Consider the following 18,144-nt stretch of genomic DNA (forward strand, 5'->3'; position numbering starts at 1 on the left):
TCGCTGTGTGTGTTTCTGCATTTGTGTGTGTCTGTGTGTGTTGGGGGAAAACAACCATATTATTTTTTTAAATAGAGATATCGACTGAAACTTTAAACTTAACTCGACCTGCTCCCAGAGACAGCATGATTAGTGATAATGCTCATATCATTCCCACATATCACTTACTGTAACATTGTATGACCATGTGGCCTGACTTCTTTAAGTGCATAAGGAGTCTACATAGATAATGGTTTCAGCCATACTTACACAAACTAGTACACACTTGTAATGAGACACTTGTTCTCGTTTGGATTTCCCCCTTATTTTGTAAATTAGCTCAATTTAAACAACAAATGCTAGAATAAGCCCACTACGTAATTGACCCGCTTTATAGAGGATAAAACACAAACATACACACACAACACACACACACACACACACACACACACACACACACACACACACACACACACACACACACACACACACACACACACACACACACACACACACACACACACACACACACACACACACACACACACACACACACACACACACACACACATAAAGCATCCGTCAATTATATGTGACAATCGTTTTCCCATCAGTGATACATAACTTTATACAAGGCGGAATCCATAGCCTTTAATACTACATTTTTTGGATTAGACGCAGTTCTCAAATGGTCCGCCTCCAAGTCGACTTTGGCCAATGCTATTTGATTGCGCACGCAGCCCGCTGGTGCTTATTACCTTAGCCTGTTACCATAGAACAGAACAGAACCAACGAAGCCACAGAGAGAGAAGGTGGTGTTAGACAATCTCCTTCCATCTACGCCTGGATGCCTTTAACTCAAATCAAATTAAATATACAAAAGCACTCGTTGCGAAAGGAGCGAGAATCAAACAAGAAGAGAAAGGTCTCAGTGCGATCGAAGGAAGGCTTTCCCAATAGCGGACACCGGCGTTTTACTGCGCTTCTCTCCGTCTCTGTGATAAATGAGCGTGTGTACCTTGCCACTGAGTTTAATTGCATGTAAAGAGATCAGTGCGCAAAGTTGGTGAGACTTTACAGTCGTGTTGCACATTTTTTTTCTTTGGGAAGGATTTGTTTCTAGACTTGGTTTCTATTCTGCCGTGGATTTTAGAATAGATAGCTCAATTTTCTTTGTCTTTTGGGTGAACGGTGATTGGATCTTACGTTTTTTTGTCTGATGTACTGCTGCTGAGACTCACTGGAAACCAGTCCAACACTTTCATTGAAAGGATTCCTTCAAGTGGCGCAGCTTCCCTGCGTGGAAGATATGGATTTGCTTTTGCTATAGCCCAGACCAAGAAATTCAAGCGGTTGGCTCTTTTGTCTTTTTCTGTTGTTATTTTTACTGTGAAACAGACCGAAAACTCACATTTCAACGCAGCAGGCTACCCACCTTTGGAAATACAACCATGAACTTTGTTGTCACTTTGATACAAATCCTTTTTGCAGCAGTTCTTCATATTTCCACTATAAAGGTGAGCATGGGTACATTTGCGGGTCATTCTTACAGTAGGCTGGTAATCTGGGACTTTTGCTTGTTTTGGTTCTTTACAGACTGCACTAGACAGTAGTCGTCAGTCACAGTAAGTCCTTCGTTGTTTTGATTAATGTTAAGGAATATTTGGTGATTAGTGATCTCGATGTTGGACAACAGATAACATATCCTGCTTATCCTGAACACGTTCACCAGAGATTATTGGTTAATAACATGAACAAAACATATTTGAATGATTAGTTTAGTGCTGCGATGCATTTATTTATTTAATTACTACACTATTTAATTAAATATTTGTGTATCTCTCCGTTTAAAAGCCTTTAAATTACTTGTCTTGTCGAAAAAGTGAACTCTGTCTGTTTAGCTTTAGTGGTAGGCCTACCGTTATTAACGCTTAAAACGGGGTTAAAATATGAAAAAGGGTTAGACCCATTCTCAACTATTCATGTTCAACCCAAACATTATTTTCACAAAAATCCAGACAATCTGGAACGCCAACGGTCGCTTCCACACGCCTGCGTGTCGGTAGCCCACACTGGTAGAGCTATAACTTCACCTCGACCGGTTTCTCACGCAATATCCACAAGGGTTACAGCAGACCCGGAGCTCTGGTCGTTTAAATAGAGCCGCGCCGGGGATGCGCACTGTGCACTTGTTCCCACGGGCGGGAAAATAATAGCACTCCGTCCCGTTCACTGAGGAGTTATAACACAGACAAATGAACCAAATCTAAAACTATAGGCCTGTGTGTATATATTGGCTTTCCGATTTGTATCATTGTTATTTATTATGGAGTGCTGGTTTAAGAGAAAATCATAACAATATGACATGCTCCGAGTAATGTGCTGGTGTTTGTATAATGGTGTAATGTTGTTTTTTTGCAGACTGCTAGTATAAACAAGGAAGACCAGAAGACGGTAAAAGGCGATAAAAATGTCGGTAAGTATTGTGCTTAGAAACAGATATTCAAATCAAATGTAAATTTGCAATTTTATATTCCTCCTGTATTAAAGAGCCACCTACTGGACATGTGGTGAATTTCTATTTTCAATCAGCATATATTTTAAACCCGTTTTTGACAGCATTAATTAGTCTTTTGACACTCTGAGCACGCTTCTTCCACGCCGAATCCCAGCGGTTGTTGTTTGTTGCAAGGTTAATAAAACAGCTACAGGGTTGAAAGGTCTGACTTGGGGGACTTTGGAACAGGGCCCTTAAAGTTTTCTTCAAGCGGTAGGCTTTGTTAAGGATAGCACAAATACAGACCTCACTAACAACCTATTTATTAAACGCTTAATCTCCATTTATGATCATGTAAAATGGAATGTTAATTAGTATTCATTTAGCAGTCAAGCTAGGCCCAATGCCACATGCAGGCATTGTTTGTTTATTGACACAGGGGCATGTGTTCAGGCCAAGGTCGGGACAGATAGTCGTAGGACAAACTAAACGTAAAATAATGGTGGAGTGGTTGGTTGTGGTGGTTGTTTATTATTGTTCTACGCACAAGGGCAAGCAACTCCCTTCATCTGGCCAACCACCTGCAATGCACCTGACCTTCACATTCAGGCCCATACAGAAATCACTGGGCCTCAACTTACTCACACACCATTCTCGCACCAGTCGTCAGAGGCCTTCCAAACACAAAGGAGTTATTTTCCATGTGTTTGAGCAATACACTCGAAGTGCAGATCAGACTGCACATACAAAAGGAGCGAAGAGAGAGAGAGAGAGAGAGACAGAGAGAGAGGTAGGCGGTTAAGTGAACATGTCCACGTTTGGATGTCGCCTGCTCACAAAATCTCGCAAACATTTCTCCCCCTTAACTCCTCTGTCCCCTGGGAATGTGGAGGAGAGTTCCTCCCCCGGGAGCAGGTGCTAGTCTGTTAGCTTTCTGGGTGGCTTGGTGGACACCCGGGTCAACCCAGGGCCAAACTGGTGGCTTGAGAACCACATCACTCAGACCAGACAATGATATATACCACATACTGGTGGTGGTGTTGGTCTTATATGTAGAGCCGGACTTGGATTGGTGCCCAGAGGATGTTGTTCTAGCATCAGTATTGTCAGGCGAGGTCCTCGCGGTGGGGGGGGGGGGGGGGTTGGGGTTGGTGGTGGGGCTACACAGGGGTCACATGTCAGAGGTGAACCCTGGCGCCTCACTTCCTGGGGGGTCATGGCTGATTTGACAGCCCGGGGGTCAGGAGTTACCACTGGGGTTGCAGAAAGATCTGCCTTCCGGATGGTGGGATGAAACTCATTCACATACAGGAAGAGCAGTGTTTGGAATGGATATGCACCGTGTTGTTTGTTCGTGTGAGCACAGATTTATAGGAATATACACACAGTTATATCCCTGTACACTGAAACACGTATGCCATGTTGGTGGTGGGCTTTGAACTTTGAACCGGCTTGATCAAACTTTGTTTTGCCAGGAATAATTAAGACTCTTGTCTGCACAATAACTGTCTTTGTTGCAGCCTGCGCCATGGTTTCTGTGGTATTGTTTGCCTGCCAAGCTGGCTTTTGTAATGGGCACCACTTAGGGAAATGCATGTCTGTACCTTTTTGCCTTCACAAAAGACAAGTGCTCTCTTCCACTCATCAGCGGAAGTGAGCAAGGAGAGCATGGCAGAGAGGCCAGAGGAATGGCGAGATGAAGTTAGAAGTGAGAGATACGGGACTGAATGCATCAGTACACAAAAAAAAACAAGTCTTTCTGAAAACACAGAGAATCATTTCTCATAAGCTCTTCAAGTCTTCTGATGTAGGAATGTCGGGTCTTGATTTAATCAGCCACAGTTTTCCTGGACTCAACGCTTTCCCCCCTAACCCTGCTTCTCTGGCCGTTGCAGTGGTGTCCTTCATGCAAGTGTTCAACAAGAGTCGCTGTCAGACGCGGGAGGTGCTGGTGGACATCTACAAGGAGTACCCCGACAGGATCGAGCACACCTACATCCCCGCCTGCGTGATCCTCAAGCGCTGCTCGGGGTGCTGCAACGACGAGGCCATGGAGTGTGTTCCCACGCGGACTCGCAACGTCACAATGGAGGTGAGCACCTGCTGCCCTTACTCTACCGACCTTCCCTCCTCTTCTTTTTCTTCCTTCGTTCTTCCTTCCTTTACTTTGTTTGTTCTTTCTTTCTTTCCTTCGTTTGTTCTTTCTTTCTGTCTTTCTCCCGTTATCTTGCAAAGGCCAAGATTGTCTTTGTCTATGAGGCTACTAAAGTTAGGACAGGGCACCAGCGAAAGTAGAGCTGTACGCTTTGGCATGCCAGCTATGTTGTTTACCCGTGAACACTGAACTCTGTTTATGCTGTGATGTTTACATACGGTCAAAATATTTCTTTGCCCCGGAACGAGAACTTACTGCTGGTATAGATTAGTTCAGGGACAAAATCATAAGGGGGTGTCTTCAGAAGTGGCCAAATTAGTACTGCTCAGAGAACTGTAATGTTGAATTTTAAGTTTTCTGTCCATGATGCCATCGGTGTTCTTCTGCTTCTATTTCAGGTACTACAAGTCAGAGAGAAAGTATCACAACATCTTTCTCAATTGAGTTTCGTAGAGCATGAAGAGTGTGACTGCAGGTAGGAACATCAACAACAAATAATGCCATATTTATGTCTTGTCGAATAGCCCATTTGACAAATACAAAATAAAGACTAAGAAGATTTCCTTTTTTTCTTTCCTCAGACAAAAGCCAGAAGTGAAAATAAAGAAAGAAAAGTGAGTATGTGTTCTGTTTGTCTCTTTTTTCGTTGTTTATTTGGACCTGAATGGGAGTGGATGTGACTGTATTGACTTGAGCACTGAAAAAGACGTGTCTGAAATAGGAACTAGTCGCACTGTTAGTCACACCAAACCACCTGGTACTGGAGCTGACGAAGTTAATGGTTCACACCACCATTATTCCGAGCAATGTATTTGGGGTTGCACGATCATTCGCAACACAGTGTATCGTGCAAATGAGCAGAAATATCTTTGACGCTGTGGACCTTGAATCATGACGAGGCCAATCCATAGGCCACAAGGAGCCTCACACCCAAACGACATCTCTCATTGGCCACCGCATCTTTCCCGTTTCTCAGGGGGTTGCGTGACCCGTTGAAAGCTTAGCATTTCCTGCTCGTTACAATGAACGTTTACCCCTGGCAAATAACTTTTTCTATGTAATTCCGGTTATCAGTCTGGAGAACTACAGGTTTTATCTAGCGTTTCTTATTCTTCCCTCCTGTGGATATTGAGGGCATTGTTCTCTGTTTGTCACCCGAGGTTCAGCCGGAGTGAACCAGCCCCACATCCACCGCCTATGGAAAAAGAGCAGGCCTGAGATATTTTATCTTTACTGGGCTCTGAGCATGCTTCTCTTTTATGGCCTGGAGGGTTTAGTGCTTTATGGTGCGCTGTGGCTGTAACAGTCCAGCGAATGAAGGTGTAGCTTGGCTGCCCCAGGACCACCCGCTGTCGTGTGCGCTCCGACTCCTGTTGCAAGAGCCTGACCCCCGGCCCAGGGCTACTCCACTGTCTAATCATAGCAGTGGGTGTCATGCTGTCAACCTATTTTTATTCTTAGTTGGGTAAATAGAGGGATGAGCCCAGAGACCCGCTGAGATGCGGCCCCGCTGTGAGGGAACTCACGCACCGACCGAGGGTCCACATGAGTGTGCGCATGTGTGTGTGTGTGTGTGTGTGTGTGTGTGTGTGTGTGTGTGTGTGTGTGTGTGTGTGTGTGTGTGTGTGTGTGTGTGTGTGTGTGTGATGGAGCCTGTGTGTGTGTTTGTGTGTGCGCGCACGTGGCTTTAGACACCTCACAGGCGGGTCAGAGAACACCACTTGTTTAATTGGATAAAGGTTGTGTAGTGTGCCAAACTGCACCTCATAGTTCAAAGCTCAGTGGATTGGTTGAGGGGAAACAGGATCACGTTAGCTCAGATTGCTAAGTCAACTCAGGCTGAATGAGCCTTATCCAGCCCTGCTCTACCTGTGTCTGTCAGAGAGCACGTAGGCAGCTAGCTCACCCCGTGGTAGGGCAGTTGGAGATATTACAATCATTCAATGGTTATGACGATCAAATTACCACCGTTACTCCTTTGCAAGGGACAGACATACACCAACAAGCATTTACACTATGCTGCTAAAAAAACAATTATAGTTGACTAAACATCACACCTTGACCTATAACCACATGGCCCACAAACATGCACACAACACATGCACACATTACCACCTTCTGTGAATCGATACCCTAATGCTAATGGAAAGACAAGATCAGTCGACACTTGAAGCACTGCAGATTGATCATCTCCTGTTTGGCTTGAGCCGGTATTGATTGACTCCTGAGTCTGTGTCTGCATCTACTTAGGTGTTTCTCTTCTCTCTCTTCTGCCCTTTTCTCTGTTTTCCAGGGGCAAGGGCCAAAAGAGAAAGAGAAAGAAACAGAGAGACACTGCTGGGATTGCTGAGGCCTATGCCAGCTCCACAGGGTGCCTAGGCCAGAGCATGGTGTCTCTCTTGATGGTTGGCTTGCTATCCAAGGAACTCTTTTGGTATTTTGTAAATTAAAATCAAACGAAAACAATCAAATCAAAATGAAAAAGAATACACAAACTACAACTTTATGGTCGGACTAAAATTCCACTTTTTCTCAATTCTTTCCTATTTTTTTCTTATTTTTTTCCCAATATCTGGCACAAACACTTTGTGCTGTGGAGTTGATGTGATAACAAAACGATTAATCAGGTAATGCTATCTCCATTAAACAATACCATGGTTTTTCTTCTCTTTTCTCATGTGGTCTCTTGGCCATCCTATACCAGTTGATGCCACAACCATGTCAGGAGATCTATGCTTTCGTTGTGATTCAGATGATATTTTTATTTGCAAAGACGGATAGTAATGCCACAAGTGGTCCCTGTCAAGTGCAGAGACACTTATTTTACTTGGGACTTAATTGTGCCCTTCAACGGCGCAGCGATACTGTCTGCTTTGGGTTATTGTGTTCCTGTTTTGATTACAGGCGGTCTTGAACATGACACAACATTTTAACCACACTCTGTAAGCTGCTTCCCTGTGGGGTAGTGTAGTGTCGGCACACCGAAGGTAAATGACAGTCAAAGCATAGATTCTTGCTCACAACCACAACACACTGCTCGCCCCGTATCTGTCTCTCTGTCTCCCTGTTTTGTCTAATTTGGGTGACCTTCTATCTGATAGCGAAATGTAGGTTTCACAATTGATATGGTCTCTGCCTTGATTTTGAACATTTGCTTCAAACATTTATATTGCATAATTCAAATAATCTAGGTAGTAACTGGTGTTAAGGTTCATGATATCATCACAAGAAGAAACAAAATAAGTGTGCCAAAGGTTTAATGTAGCCCCAGATGGAACTCACTTCACATCTGATGTACACCTGAATCGTACAATGGACACCATCGTCACCATGTTTGGTTGTAGGCCTACATTCCTTCATATGGCCCAGTTGGCATATGCTTTGTTCTCTGTTAATCATACTGGATTGAGACGATGAACCCAGAAGCTTCATGGGCATAGGTTCATCCTCTGATAATCTTGGAAAACAATCTCCTGTGCCTTCTTCATAATCTTCGATCCGCGCAACCTTTTTTTTCTCTCCTCCATTCCAAGAAATCCGTTTTTGTGAATGTGGTAATATTAGTACAGGCATTGGTGCAGGAGGCAGAACCATATGGAATTGAGAGAGGAGTGAGTCTCAGTGTCAGAGTCCTGCGTTGATGGTTTAGTATGTGGTGGAGGTTTCTGCGTTGCGTGGGGTGAGGTATTCAGTATTACGGGATGTTGCATGAATGTCTGTGTCTGCCGTTTCTGCAGTATTCGCTCTATAGCTTAGATCTCCCTCTTTTCTCTCTCTCTCTCTCTCTCCCCCCTTTTTGCTTCTCTTGCAGCCGATGTGAACGTTGCTCAGAGAGAAGAAATCGCTTCTTTACGCAGGACCCTCTCACCTGTAAATGCTCCTGCAAATTCACCCAGTTAGACTGCAAGTCAAGGCGACTTGAGTTAAACGAACGAACTTGCAGGTTTGTTTACGACGCGTCACGATAAACAACCAGCCTCCAAACCCTTTTGTGCATCTCTCTGTTCCCATGACCATATCTACCCCGCTGCCAAAGGCCTGCATTGTGTCGCCGCTCAGATATGCATGCCTTTTGCCTGCTGCTCTTAGATGTACTTTGGTGTTTGGTGTTTGGTGTTTGGTGTTTGGTGTTTGGTGTTTGGGGAAGGTGGTAGGTCTACGCTACCCGTGTTTGTGTCTGTGTGTCCGTGCGTGTGTGTTTGGGTTGTCACATTTATCAACAGTCTTGTATTCTGTTCATGTCCCTTCCGCACCCCCCTTGTGATTACAACTGAACATGATTCAAGTGTGATAAGAGTAGATATCATCACGTCTTGCACGGCAGTGAAATCATCATCATCGTCATCGTTTTTGGTTTATTTTTTATATCGTAAGATAATGAAACTAAACTATGTCTATGAACTATACATAAACAGACTACTATAGAATTTATATTTATACTGGTGGGATATTATTTCATTATTTAGATGTGACAATTAATGTGTAGTCTCCCATTGGTCCCTTTAGCATAAGGAACCAACGATAGAGACCTAAAGAGTCAACAGATCAACCTACTTATGCTTATACAAAATAAGACCCTATCTTTATTGGGAAGGTTAGAAATAATGTTTTACTCAAGGAATGCAGACCGAACTTACCTTGAATTTAATACTAATCAAGTTAAAATCTAATAACACAAATGTACTTACTCAGTTATGCATAAATGCATATATGTGCCAGATCAGCAACCACATAACATGGTACTAAGCCTGATGCCTCCTGCACTTAACAAGGCCCTGTGTTGGTTAACCTCTCCTGACCCAGCAACTTCAGTGACCTCTTACCCCAGCAGGGACCCCCTACGCTGTGCTTAATTTAGAGAACTCACACTTTTGGGTGGTGTGTGGTATGAGAAGGGGGGACCAGAGGCATGACTCCAAATGGCCCCTCCATTTGCGGGCGGGCAGGGATGATTGCTGACTGTATTTTTAGTAGCCATTGACTGGTTATAACCTTCACCTCATAGTCATCTGGAAGATTTTCCGACGGTCCACTAACCCATTGTCTTTGTATCTTCCTTGTGATCCGCAGATGTGACAAACCGCGGAGATGAGAGGAGGTTAAGGGGGTGAGAGGGACATTGGCATGAAGGAACTATTTTCTTGGCACAGCACTTTGAAACACGAGGATGCATTCCCTGCATGGAGTTCAGATGACAGCGGCAGAGAAAGTGAGCCGGAGAGAAGAACGCTTGGTGGAAACAGAGGTCAGACGGTTGTCTACGTACGTAACCACAGCTCCACCGAGAAGCTCCAGAGAGCCCCTCACATAGTCCAAAACAGGAAAGAGGCGCAACTTCGGGCCCCGACCTCAGGGCACGCCCTCGGACCGGTTCGCAGACTCTCTGCCTTTTTTCACAGTTGATCCTTCTCGAATCACATGACACAAAGCAATCATCTCCCAGGAATTTGAATCACGCGGCCCGCAAGATAAAGTGGGGCCGCCGTACGGACCAGGACTTGGAAGCGGACCCCAATGGGTCCGCTACGTTGCTACGGATACTTTGCCGGGCCCTCAAGGTTGAATAGACACTCCAGGTCACCTTGAACTGAATCACATGTTCCAGACCCAGAGAAAGACACAGAAATAGTTCCCTCTCTGATGTGATGTCACCTCCATGGGGTGATATGTGTTCATCACTACTGTACTGACTAACACCCAATAGGATTCGGTGTGGATAAAGAAATACTTCATAAGGGATATTAATATAGGTATATATGGAGAGAAAATAGTGATTAGACAAGTTGATTGCAGTCTCCACGAGTAAGAGTGGATCTCAATGCGCCACTGAAGAAATTGGTTGACCTCCGCTTTTCCTTATTTAAATTGTATGCTATGTATGTTTTCCAAAGAAATAATTGTACATCGACGAAAGTACAGGTCAATCTAAAGCTTAAGTAACGATCCGTGTATACCTGGTATCCCTTTGTAATGTACACTACGTCTAATTTATAAAGCTAGAATATTTTGAGTATTCTATGTATTTAAGTTGATATACGGTATTTATATGCATTGTTATGGTTAATTTCTATTCACCTGTCGGCGTTTTAAAAAAATGTGTCAACTTGACTGTGGATGACTGTAAACGACGTTTTTTTTGTATGAAAAAAAAGAGTGCAGAAACGTAACACTTTGACATTCCTGAAAGAGACGAAGAAAAAAACGAACGAACGCTAGCAGCGTGATTTGTGTTGCTAGAAGGACAGTTAATCTCCTGACCGCCAGTAACCAGCAAGAAATGATGCGCCAACACAGGTGTTTGTTATACATTTTTTGTTTTGGACCGGCAGTCAGGACATGTGTTTTTGCACTCAAGTGCCCTGAGACACGTCATACAGAGGAGCGGACGAGTGTGGCGGACGTCAATCAACATCGCACACATGGACTGGTTTCGTTCTGTCAGACACACACACACACACACACACATACACACTCTCATGCCAACAAACACACAGAGAAACACCCACACCCAAACACACCCCAACATACACACTCACACAGACACAGACACAGACACAGACACACACACACACACACACACACACACACACACACACACACACACACACACACACACACACACACACACACACACACACACACACACACACACACACACACACACACACCAGCACACACAACCACACAGACACACACACACACACACACACACACTCTCATGCCAACAAACACACAGAGAAACACCCACACCCAAACACACCCCAACATACACACACACAGACACACACACACTCACACACACACTAACAGACACACACACACACACACACACACACACACACACACACACACACACACACACACACACACACACACACACACACACTCACACACACACACACACACACACACACACACACACACACACACACACACACACACACACACACACACACACACACACACCAGCACACACAACCACACAGACACACACAGAACGAAGACAACTGAGCTTGCCCTTTAAGCTGCCTCTGGCTTTGACTCCCCCCCCCCCCAGAACTGTGACTGGAGGAATCTTTTGTCACTTGACTCCGCCCCTTGATGGCCACGCCTCCGATGTCCTCTGATGATGAGATGAAAGATGAAACATTCTACTTGTATTTAACTGAAAGAGTTCTCTCCTGTCCTCTCATGTACAGCCACATTTTTTGTATGTTTTCACATTAATATATTTATTGGTGCTGTAAAAATGATACGTTTTACAATATTAATACCCTACTTTTTTGTTTTTAGTGTAATAAAACCTATTTATTTTAAAAAACGAATTGTGATGTGATGATGTATCTTTCCAGTGCTAGCAAAATAACACGATTAATGAATCAATGATTTAAAATAACATCAAAGATTATTAAATTAACAAACCAAAGCGCTTACACAACCCTACATCCACAATAATTTCACAAAAAACATGAATCCAGTTTTTCAGTATTTGTGCTGCATCAAAGGTTTCTTCTTCAAACTCTGAAATGGAGCAACATTTCATTTTCAAGTGGGCACCACATTGAACAAGCCTTTGGTTTATTCAGACTGGAAAATATCAGCTACACCCTATTTTCAATGCAGATCTTCCTCAAAAGCCCGACTCTATTCATGTGGCGGACACCATGGTACAGCGGGGGGTTCAACAGAGTAGGGTCAGCTATCGATCACATATCTGTTTCAGGGATTTTCAGAGAACAATGATAACTTTTTTGCCAGTAGAGGGTTGAATCTCAAACACACTCATCTTTCTTATCCATTCACCTGTCCAGTCATCCATCCATCCTAACCTAATAACCATTCGGGTCTCCAATTACCCAAATCCTGCATTTCGGACCAGGGAACCAAGCATGGAAGCCCATGGAGTGCATGTCAACCCAACTCTGAATCCAAGGGTGGGATGGTTTCGGACACCTGTTTAAAGGCGTTTTTTTTATTCCTGGAGGCTCAGCATTGTGGTTTCACAATGTGACTCTACAGTTTTGTTGGATCTTTTTGGATTGACATCTCAGACACTATGTCTGTTTTCTTTTTTTTGTTTATCAAAGCACAGTTAGATAACCTGAATACCTTGGTTAGCGTTTACTGTCAGTACTTGTGAACTTTGTTCCCCGCTGTTGAATGGGCCTGAGCAACTATAGGAAAATATGTGATTTCCCATCATGGAAACCTGATGTACCTGCAGAGCCAGCACATGGACGTTTTTTTTTTTTTAATTCATAATTGTTAATGTTTGTGTGTGTATTTGCTTGTGTCTATATATATATATATATAAATATGTGTGTGTGTGTGTGTGTGTGTGTGTGTGTGTGTGTGTGTGTGTGTGTGTGTGTGTGTGTGTGTGTGTGTGTGTGTGTGTGTGTGTGTGTGTGTGTGTGTGTGTGTGCTTGCATGTTCAGTTTCCAGCTGTTTGACTGGGCTCCAGATTTCAAAAGTCTGAGTTAGCAATTAATGCCGGCTTAGCCGTCGTTCATTAGCTGTGATTCACGTCATGCCCAATAGGCCAAAAGCCTCTGCAAGGCAGACACACACACTCACTGAGAGCCCAGATTCCCTGTGGAGCAAAATACTCACGAGAATGCAAAAAATATTTGATATCTGATTATAGAGGAATTCGAAAAAGTCGGTTCTGTCCGACTTTGATCTTGTGTAAACTCAAGTAGCCATGTTGCTGGACTTTAAACCCCTGTTTCAAAGAGAGAGGGCCATACTCTGTTGCCTTCAACACAACTCACAACTATGAGGAAATTAAACATACACCTCAGAGCTACCGTACCTTTCCGTTTAAGAAAACTCATTTCCAAAGAAAGCCTTTTCCCCATACCAGGCTTAGGGGGAAGCCAAGAGGTAGATTTACATATTGCTTGTGTATTACTGACTTCTCCTACCGAGACTGAGGAAGACAGGCACCAGTGAGCCAGGTTCACACGCTGTCCCCTGGGAACGCACCTCAGGGGATCAGGTAAACACAGTCTCCTGTTGCAAGCAATATATTAAACACAAGTGTGTGTGTGTGTGTGTGTGTGTGTGTGTGTGTGTGTGTGTGTGTGTGTGTGTGTGTGTGTGTGTATGTGTGTGTGTGTGTGTGTGTGTGTGTGTGTGTGTGTGTGTGTGTGTGTGTGTGTGTGTATGTGTGTGTGTGTGTGTGTGTGTGTGTGTTTGTGTGTGTGTGTGTGTGTATCTGTGTGTGTGTGTGTGTATGTATGTGTGTGTGTGTGTGTGTGTGTGTGTGTGTTTGTGTGTGTGTACGTCTTTGTATGTAATGAATAGGATAACAGAAATCAACGGTATAAGAGACACATGATCACACAGCAAAGAAAGTGAAGAAAGTGACCCACGGAGAGAGGTGTGAGAGACGTGTTGCTCATACCAGTTATATCTGGCCTGTGTGTCTCTCACTAAGGCAGTTAATGTCTACCAGTCTGCGTGATAAACACGCTCCAACAGTTGCTGGAATAGGTGGTAGTTACGCTGCACACGAATACTCCCACCGTTGTTTATCTTAATGTCGGTGTGGTTGTGTGTGCCGCGTCACAGAGAAAGGAAGGGGTAGAAATTAGATTACGCATGGTATTTTCCACTCCCTCCCGTGTGTGGTGTAACCTGCCGCTGGTTTTCCTTAAGTAATTATTTAAGTGGAAAGTCAACTGTTAAGAAATCGCACCACTGGCCTTTTTTTTCTTTAGTTCCTTCAAACTTGGACACTTTCTCCTTCATGAATATTGATTTTGTGAGAAAACAGATTATTTTAATACCAGAAGGATTATGATTATAGGCCTATAAGGAGGCTTGGAGGACCCCTTTTCCCCTTATGTACTTCATGAACCCAAAATAAACAGCCAGAGGAAAAAAGGAAACAGGTTTTAATAATTAGTCAAGCATTAAGCCCTGCTGACTAATTCAATCCTTTTTTCCCATGGTCCAATTTTAAACCAGTTCCTCTACGAATACAGAAAAAAGTGCCCAAACTTGAACGTCTGAGTAAGGGGAAAGTGATCATTTTTCTTGCATCTACAACACAGAGATAAAATAACTTGACAATTTTGCAAAAAATAAAAGATGAAAGAATGCTGGCCATTCTGCCGTCGATGAGATTTGACTGAAGTTGTATTGACCAGCCGATATGATGTTGGATAGCTGGGTGTGTGACCGTTCTTCTGTGCTCTTCGGTGATAAACCAAAGGGAAGCTGCTGCCGTAGAGATAAAGCCACACTCAACAAACCCCCGGAAGTCTTAGTGCTTACAAACGTCTTTTCATGTACTTTTTACACATGTACAGTACAGTGCTATTGAGTCAAGAGTGTTTTTCCTTAGGTGGGTGGGTTCTTTTGTTGTGCATGGCTGCGTGTGTGTGTGTGTGTGTGTGTGTGTGTGTGTGTGTGTGTGTGTGTGTGTGTGTGTGTGTGTGTGTGTGTGTGTGTGTGTGTGTGCATGTGTGTGTGTGTTATAATGATGTGATCGGGGTGCTAGCGGGTCTGCTCTGGTAGATAAGCTACATTCATCTCAGCACCACTCAAATACAAAAGCCTAACTGTGCTTGCATTGTAAAAAGAGAACAGAATATACTGTACATTTTTGTGACAAAGTCGATCTACCAAGTCGATCTATTACTCCCTCTTTCTCTCTCTCTTTCTCCCACCATCCTCTTTTCCACGGGAACTACAAAAGCAGACCCCTGGCCGGGCCTGTGAGGCCCCGAGAATTATGAGGAGCTTAGCCACTTCATTCCAGCACCCAGCATGCCCCTGAGCCTCTTAGAGAGGCTTCCAGTAGGAGGAGCGCTAAAAGGGCACCATGCACTGCAGTGAAGTGACTTCATCCCACAGTTAAACGCCAGGTGATTTATAGAGCAAGCTCGGTAGACAAAGAAAGACACGGCAGGCGGCACACACAGATTTGACACATATATGTCGTCTTCGCTAGTCCCGCGGAGGGGTGTTTGTGAGTGTGTGTGTGTGTGTGTGTGTGTGTGTGTGTGCGTGCGTGCGTGTGTGCGTGCGTGCGTGCGTGCGTGCGTGCGTGCGTGCGTGCGTGCGTGCGTGCGTGCGTGCGTGCGTGTGTGTGTGTGTGGTTGAGGCCTCTTATGCAATGAGGCAGTTAGACGACAGTGTCGTTGACTCATTTCTTACATGGAAGTCCTCTTCCAATGTGATTAACCTTGCCGCTTGTCTGAATAAAGCGAGGTGTAAAATTCCATGGCAGAGACTCAGGCGACAGGATGCCCAGACTTGTCAAGACATTCCAAGCCATGGCCTCGGGGGGGGGAACAGCCACATCTCCGCTGCCATCTGTCCAAGTGAGTGGGGGTGGTGTGTGTGTGTGTGTGCGTGTGTGTGTGTATGTGTATGTGTTTGTGTGTGTGTGTGTTTGTGTGTGCGTATGTGTGTGTGTTTGGGGAGGGGGGGGGTTTCCACAAAATCAAAATTGGATAAGAGACTGGAAAGAAAGAGAAAGGAGAGAGTCATTTTTTAAGGCAGATGCGACGAGGCGTAGGAGTAGTGAAGCTCAGTGAAGTGGCAGCATCAGATGTGTAAACAAGCAAGGGAAGATCAAAGAAGCAATTAGAAGGGAGTAAATGGGTGTTTTTTGACAGGAACCTGGTTCTGTCGAGATTAAGCATTGTTAGTGGGTACACATAAAGTCTTGTCGTTCTACGTCTAAAACGAATGTTCGCTATATTCTGTAAACTGCCACTGTGAGAGAGTGTTTGACGTTTATTTCCTGCAATCCACAGCTGGCAACGCGGGCCGCCGTGCCACACAAAAGACAAGAGGAAGTCACCGTTTACACAAGTCGTCTGGCACGGAGACAAATGGAGTTTTTTCTTGCAGAGTTTTCCTTTCATCAAGTTTAATTGTAAGCTGCCTAATTTAAAACAATATACATGATGTGACGATAGAATTGAATCACTCTCTTTTTCCAAAGTGAACCATTTACTAATTGTAAAGCCGGGTTTATTTGTGGAGCCCGACTTAAGGGTACATACATGCCCTAATTAAATAAATAAAAAACACTGTTAACATGAATCCTTTATCCATAGGAGAGAAGAAAAGCTCAATAATCTTTGCTATGGAATGGGCACCGATGACCATTTCTAGAGGTGATTTTCTTGAGATAGGCAACAGATGGAGAGACAGACAGGCATATTTTTTAAACGGTGAACGTTGATCGTAGCATTTCCAAGAGTCAGCTTTTAAGTGGATATTTTTGCAGTATCGGAAATAGATTCGAAGGTGAACCCCGTACGTTTGCACAGAGAATGCTATTACGCATCTAGTTGACAGTAGCCAGATCTCAGGAGTTCCCTCTGTAGGGAGTAAGCCTTGTGGCTTCGGTTCAGGTTCTGAACAGATCGGTTACGCCTCGATCCCGCCTTAAAACGAATGACGAAGTTCATCTGCTGAACTGAATAAAACAGTCGCGGCGCCTGAGGCAAGTCAAGCAAGCAAAACATTTTTCTTTTTGTAATCAGAAATACGCTGAATAATTACGTCCAAAAAGTATCTGCATGGAATGCTTTTCTGTGATTAAATTTTTTTCCAACCTATATTAAAAGTAAAACATAAGTACTCGATAGCTTCAGTAGGCTAGTGTACACCACTCCAAAATAAAAGAGGCAAACCTTTCATACATTTTTATTTGTCATGGTCCATGGATGGTTATAGTTTTAATGGTAACAGCAATGGCATTCAGGACTGAAGGAGCTAAGTGGAAATACACAGATCTGCATACTATTATTAGTATGAGGTAGCAGGTAGGTCGCAGGTAACAGGTATCAGGATCATGTGCTCATTGGAAGAGAAAGGATACCATTGCACCCGAGACGAGATGGATTTCATCAGTCACTCTCATCGCCGCAGAGACAACGCGGATGATGACACGTTGTCAGCAACGGTAAATAATGCTACAGGGTTAGCCAAACTCAACAAGAAAATGTTTGACATATCCATTACTGAAATATGGCTTTAATTGCTAAGGATTGTTACGCACCAATTATAAACAATCAAGACATGACAACTATTTCGGCAAATTTGGCAACCTCAAGCCTTTACTCATTCCCAGCCTGAGAACCACTACTTAAAGTGAGCGTTTGTGCCCTGAGGAGTTAAACAGCTATACTCAGTGACCCTGCTGGCAAACACAGGCTGAAGATGAGATTAAGTAATCCGTCCCGCATTGCACCTCCTCCACTCCAACATTAAACTAGCTAGGATTTGTCGGCGGTGTATAAACACACATGAGATGACAGTCCACACAAACAATACGCAGACAGACAATGCCAGCGAAAACAGTGATTCATGTAAGCCGCTCATTATCCGCTCACCGCACAACACACCGGCGTTCCCATTCATGGCTTGACTTCGAACACCCGCCGTTTGACTCAGGCACGAACAACGTTTGCGGGGATGAGACAGAAAGTTGAATGGCAGTCTGCCCAGCTCACTTCAGTCACTGCACCTCTGGCACCCTGCC

The 18,144-nt window shown here is 44.1% G+C and overlaps 1 protein-coding gene and 1 long non-coding RNA gene across 9 annotated transcripts in view; both read left to right on the forward strand.

Moving 5' to 3' along the window:
- Positions 1 to 736: 736 nt before the first annotated feature.
- On the forward strand, positions 737 to 11,956 carry LOC132467691 (vascular endothelial growth factor A-A-like). Of its 8 annotated transcripts, none has more exons than XM_060065177.1 (8): positions 737 to 1,496; positions 2,401 to 2,455; positions 4,372 to 4,568; positions 5,030 to 5,106; positions 5,213 to 5,245; positions 6,925 to 7,065; positions 7,231 to 7,258; positions 9,702 to 11,956. In XM_060065177.1, exons 1-7 carry the CDS (start codon positions 1,431 to 1,433, stop codon positions 7,232 to 7,234), a joined length of 573 nt encoding a protein of 190 aa, XP_059921160.1. In that variant the 5' UTR covers positions 737 to 1,430; the 3' UTR covers positions 7,235 to 7,258; positions 9,702 to 11,956. The 8 variants fall into 8 exon arrangements, 7 of the variants coding, with proteins under 7 accessions (XP_059921160.1, XP_059921158.1, XP_059921161.1 ...); XM_060065175.1 differs by lacking the exon at positions 7,231 to 7,258 and adding an exon at positions 8,443 to 8,574; XM_060065178.1 differs by lacking the exon at positions 9,702 to 11,956 and adding an exon at positions 8,443 to 8,552.
- A 3,657-nt stretch (positions 11,957 to 15,613) lies between these two features.
- Positions 15,614 to 18,144, forward strand: part of LOC132468219 (uncharacterized) — a 4,311-nt gene continuing 1,780 nt past the window's right edge. Inside the window, exons 1-2 of the long non-coding RNA XR_009528181.1 lie at positions 15,614 to 15,967; positions 16,406 to 18,144. The exon at positions 16,406 to 18,144 is cut by the window's right edge and continues 1,780 nt beyond it. This is a non-coding gene — a long non-coding RNA (uncharacterized LOC132468219). The remainder of the gene's footprint in view (positions 15,968 to 16,405) is intronic.

The sequence above is a fragment of the Gadus macrocephalus genome, chromosome 11, assembly GCF_031168955.1.
Source record: "Gadus macrocephalus chromosome 11, ASM3116895v1".
NCBI lineage: Eukaryota > Metazoa > Chordata > Actinopteri > Gadiformes > Gadidae > Gadus > Gadus macrocephalus.

Bases quoted from the DNA above. Each gene is read 5' to 3' on its own strand.
- LOC132467691 (XM_060065175.1), top strand. From the start codon at position 1,431: ATGAACTTTGTTGTCACTTTGATACAAATCCTTTTTGCAGCAGTTCTT. The intron at 2,456-4,371 runs GTAAGTATTGTG...TGGCCGTTGCAG, and splicing joins AAAAGGCGATAAAAATGTCG to TGGTGTCCTTCATGCAAGTG. The intron at 4,569-5,029 runs GTGAGCACCTGC...CTTCTATTTCAG, and splicing joins CTCGCAACGTCACAATGGAG to GTACTACAAGTCAGAGAGAA.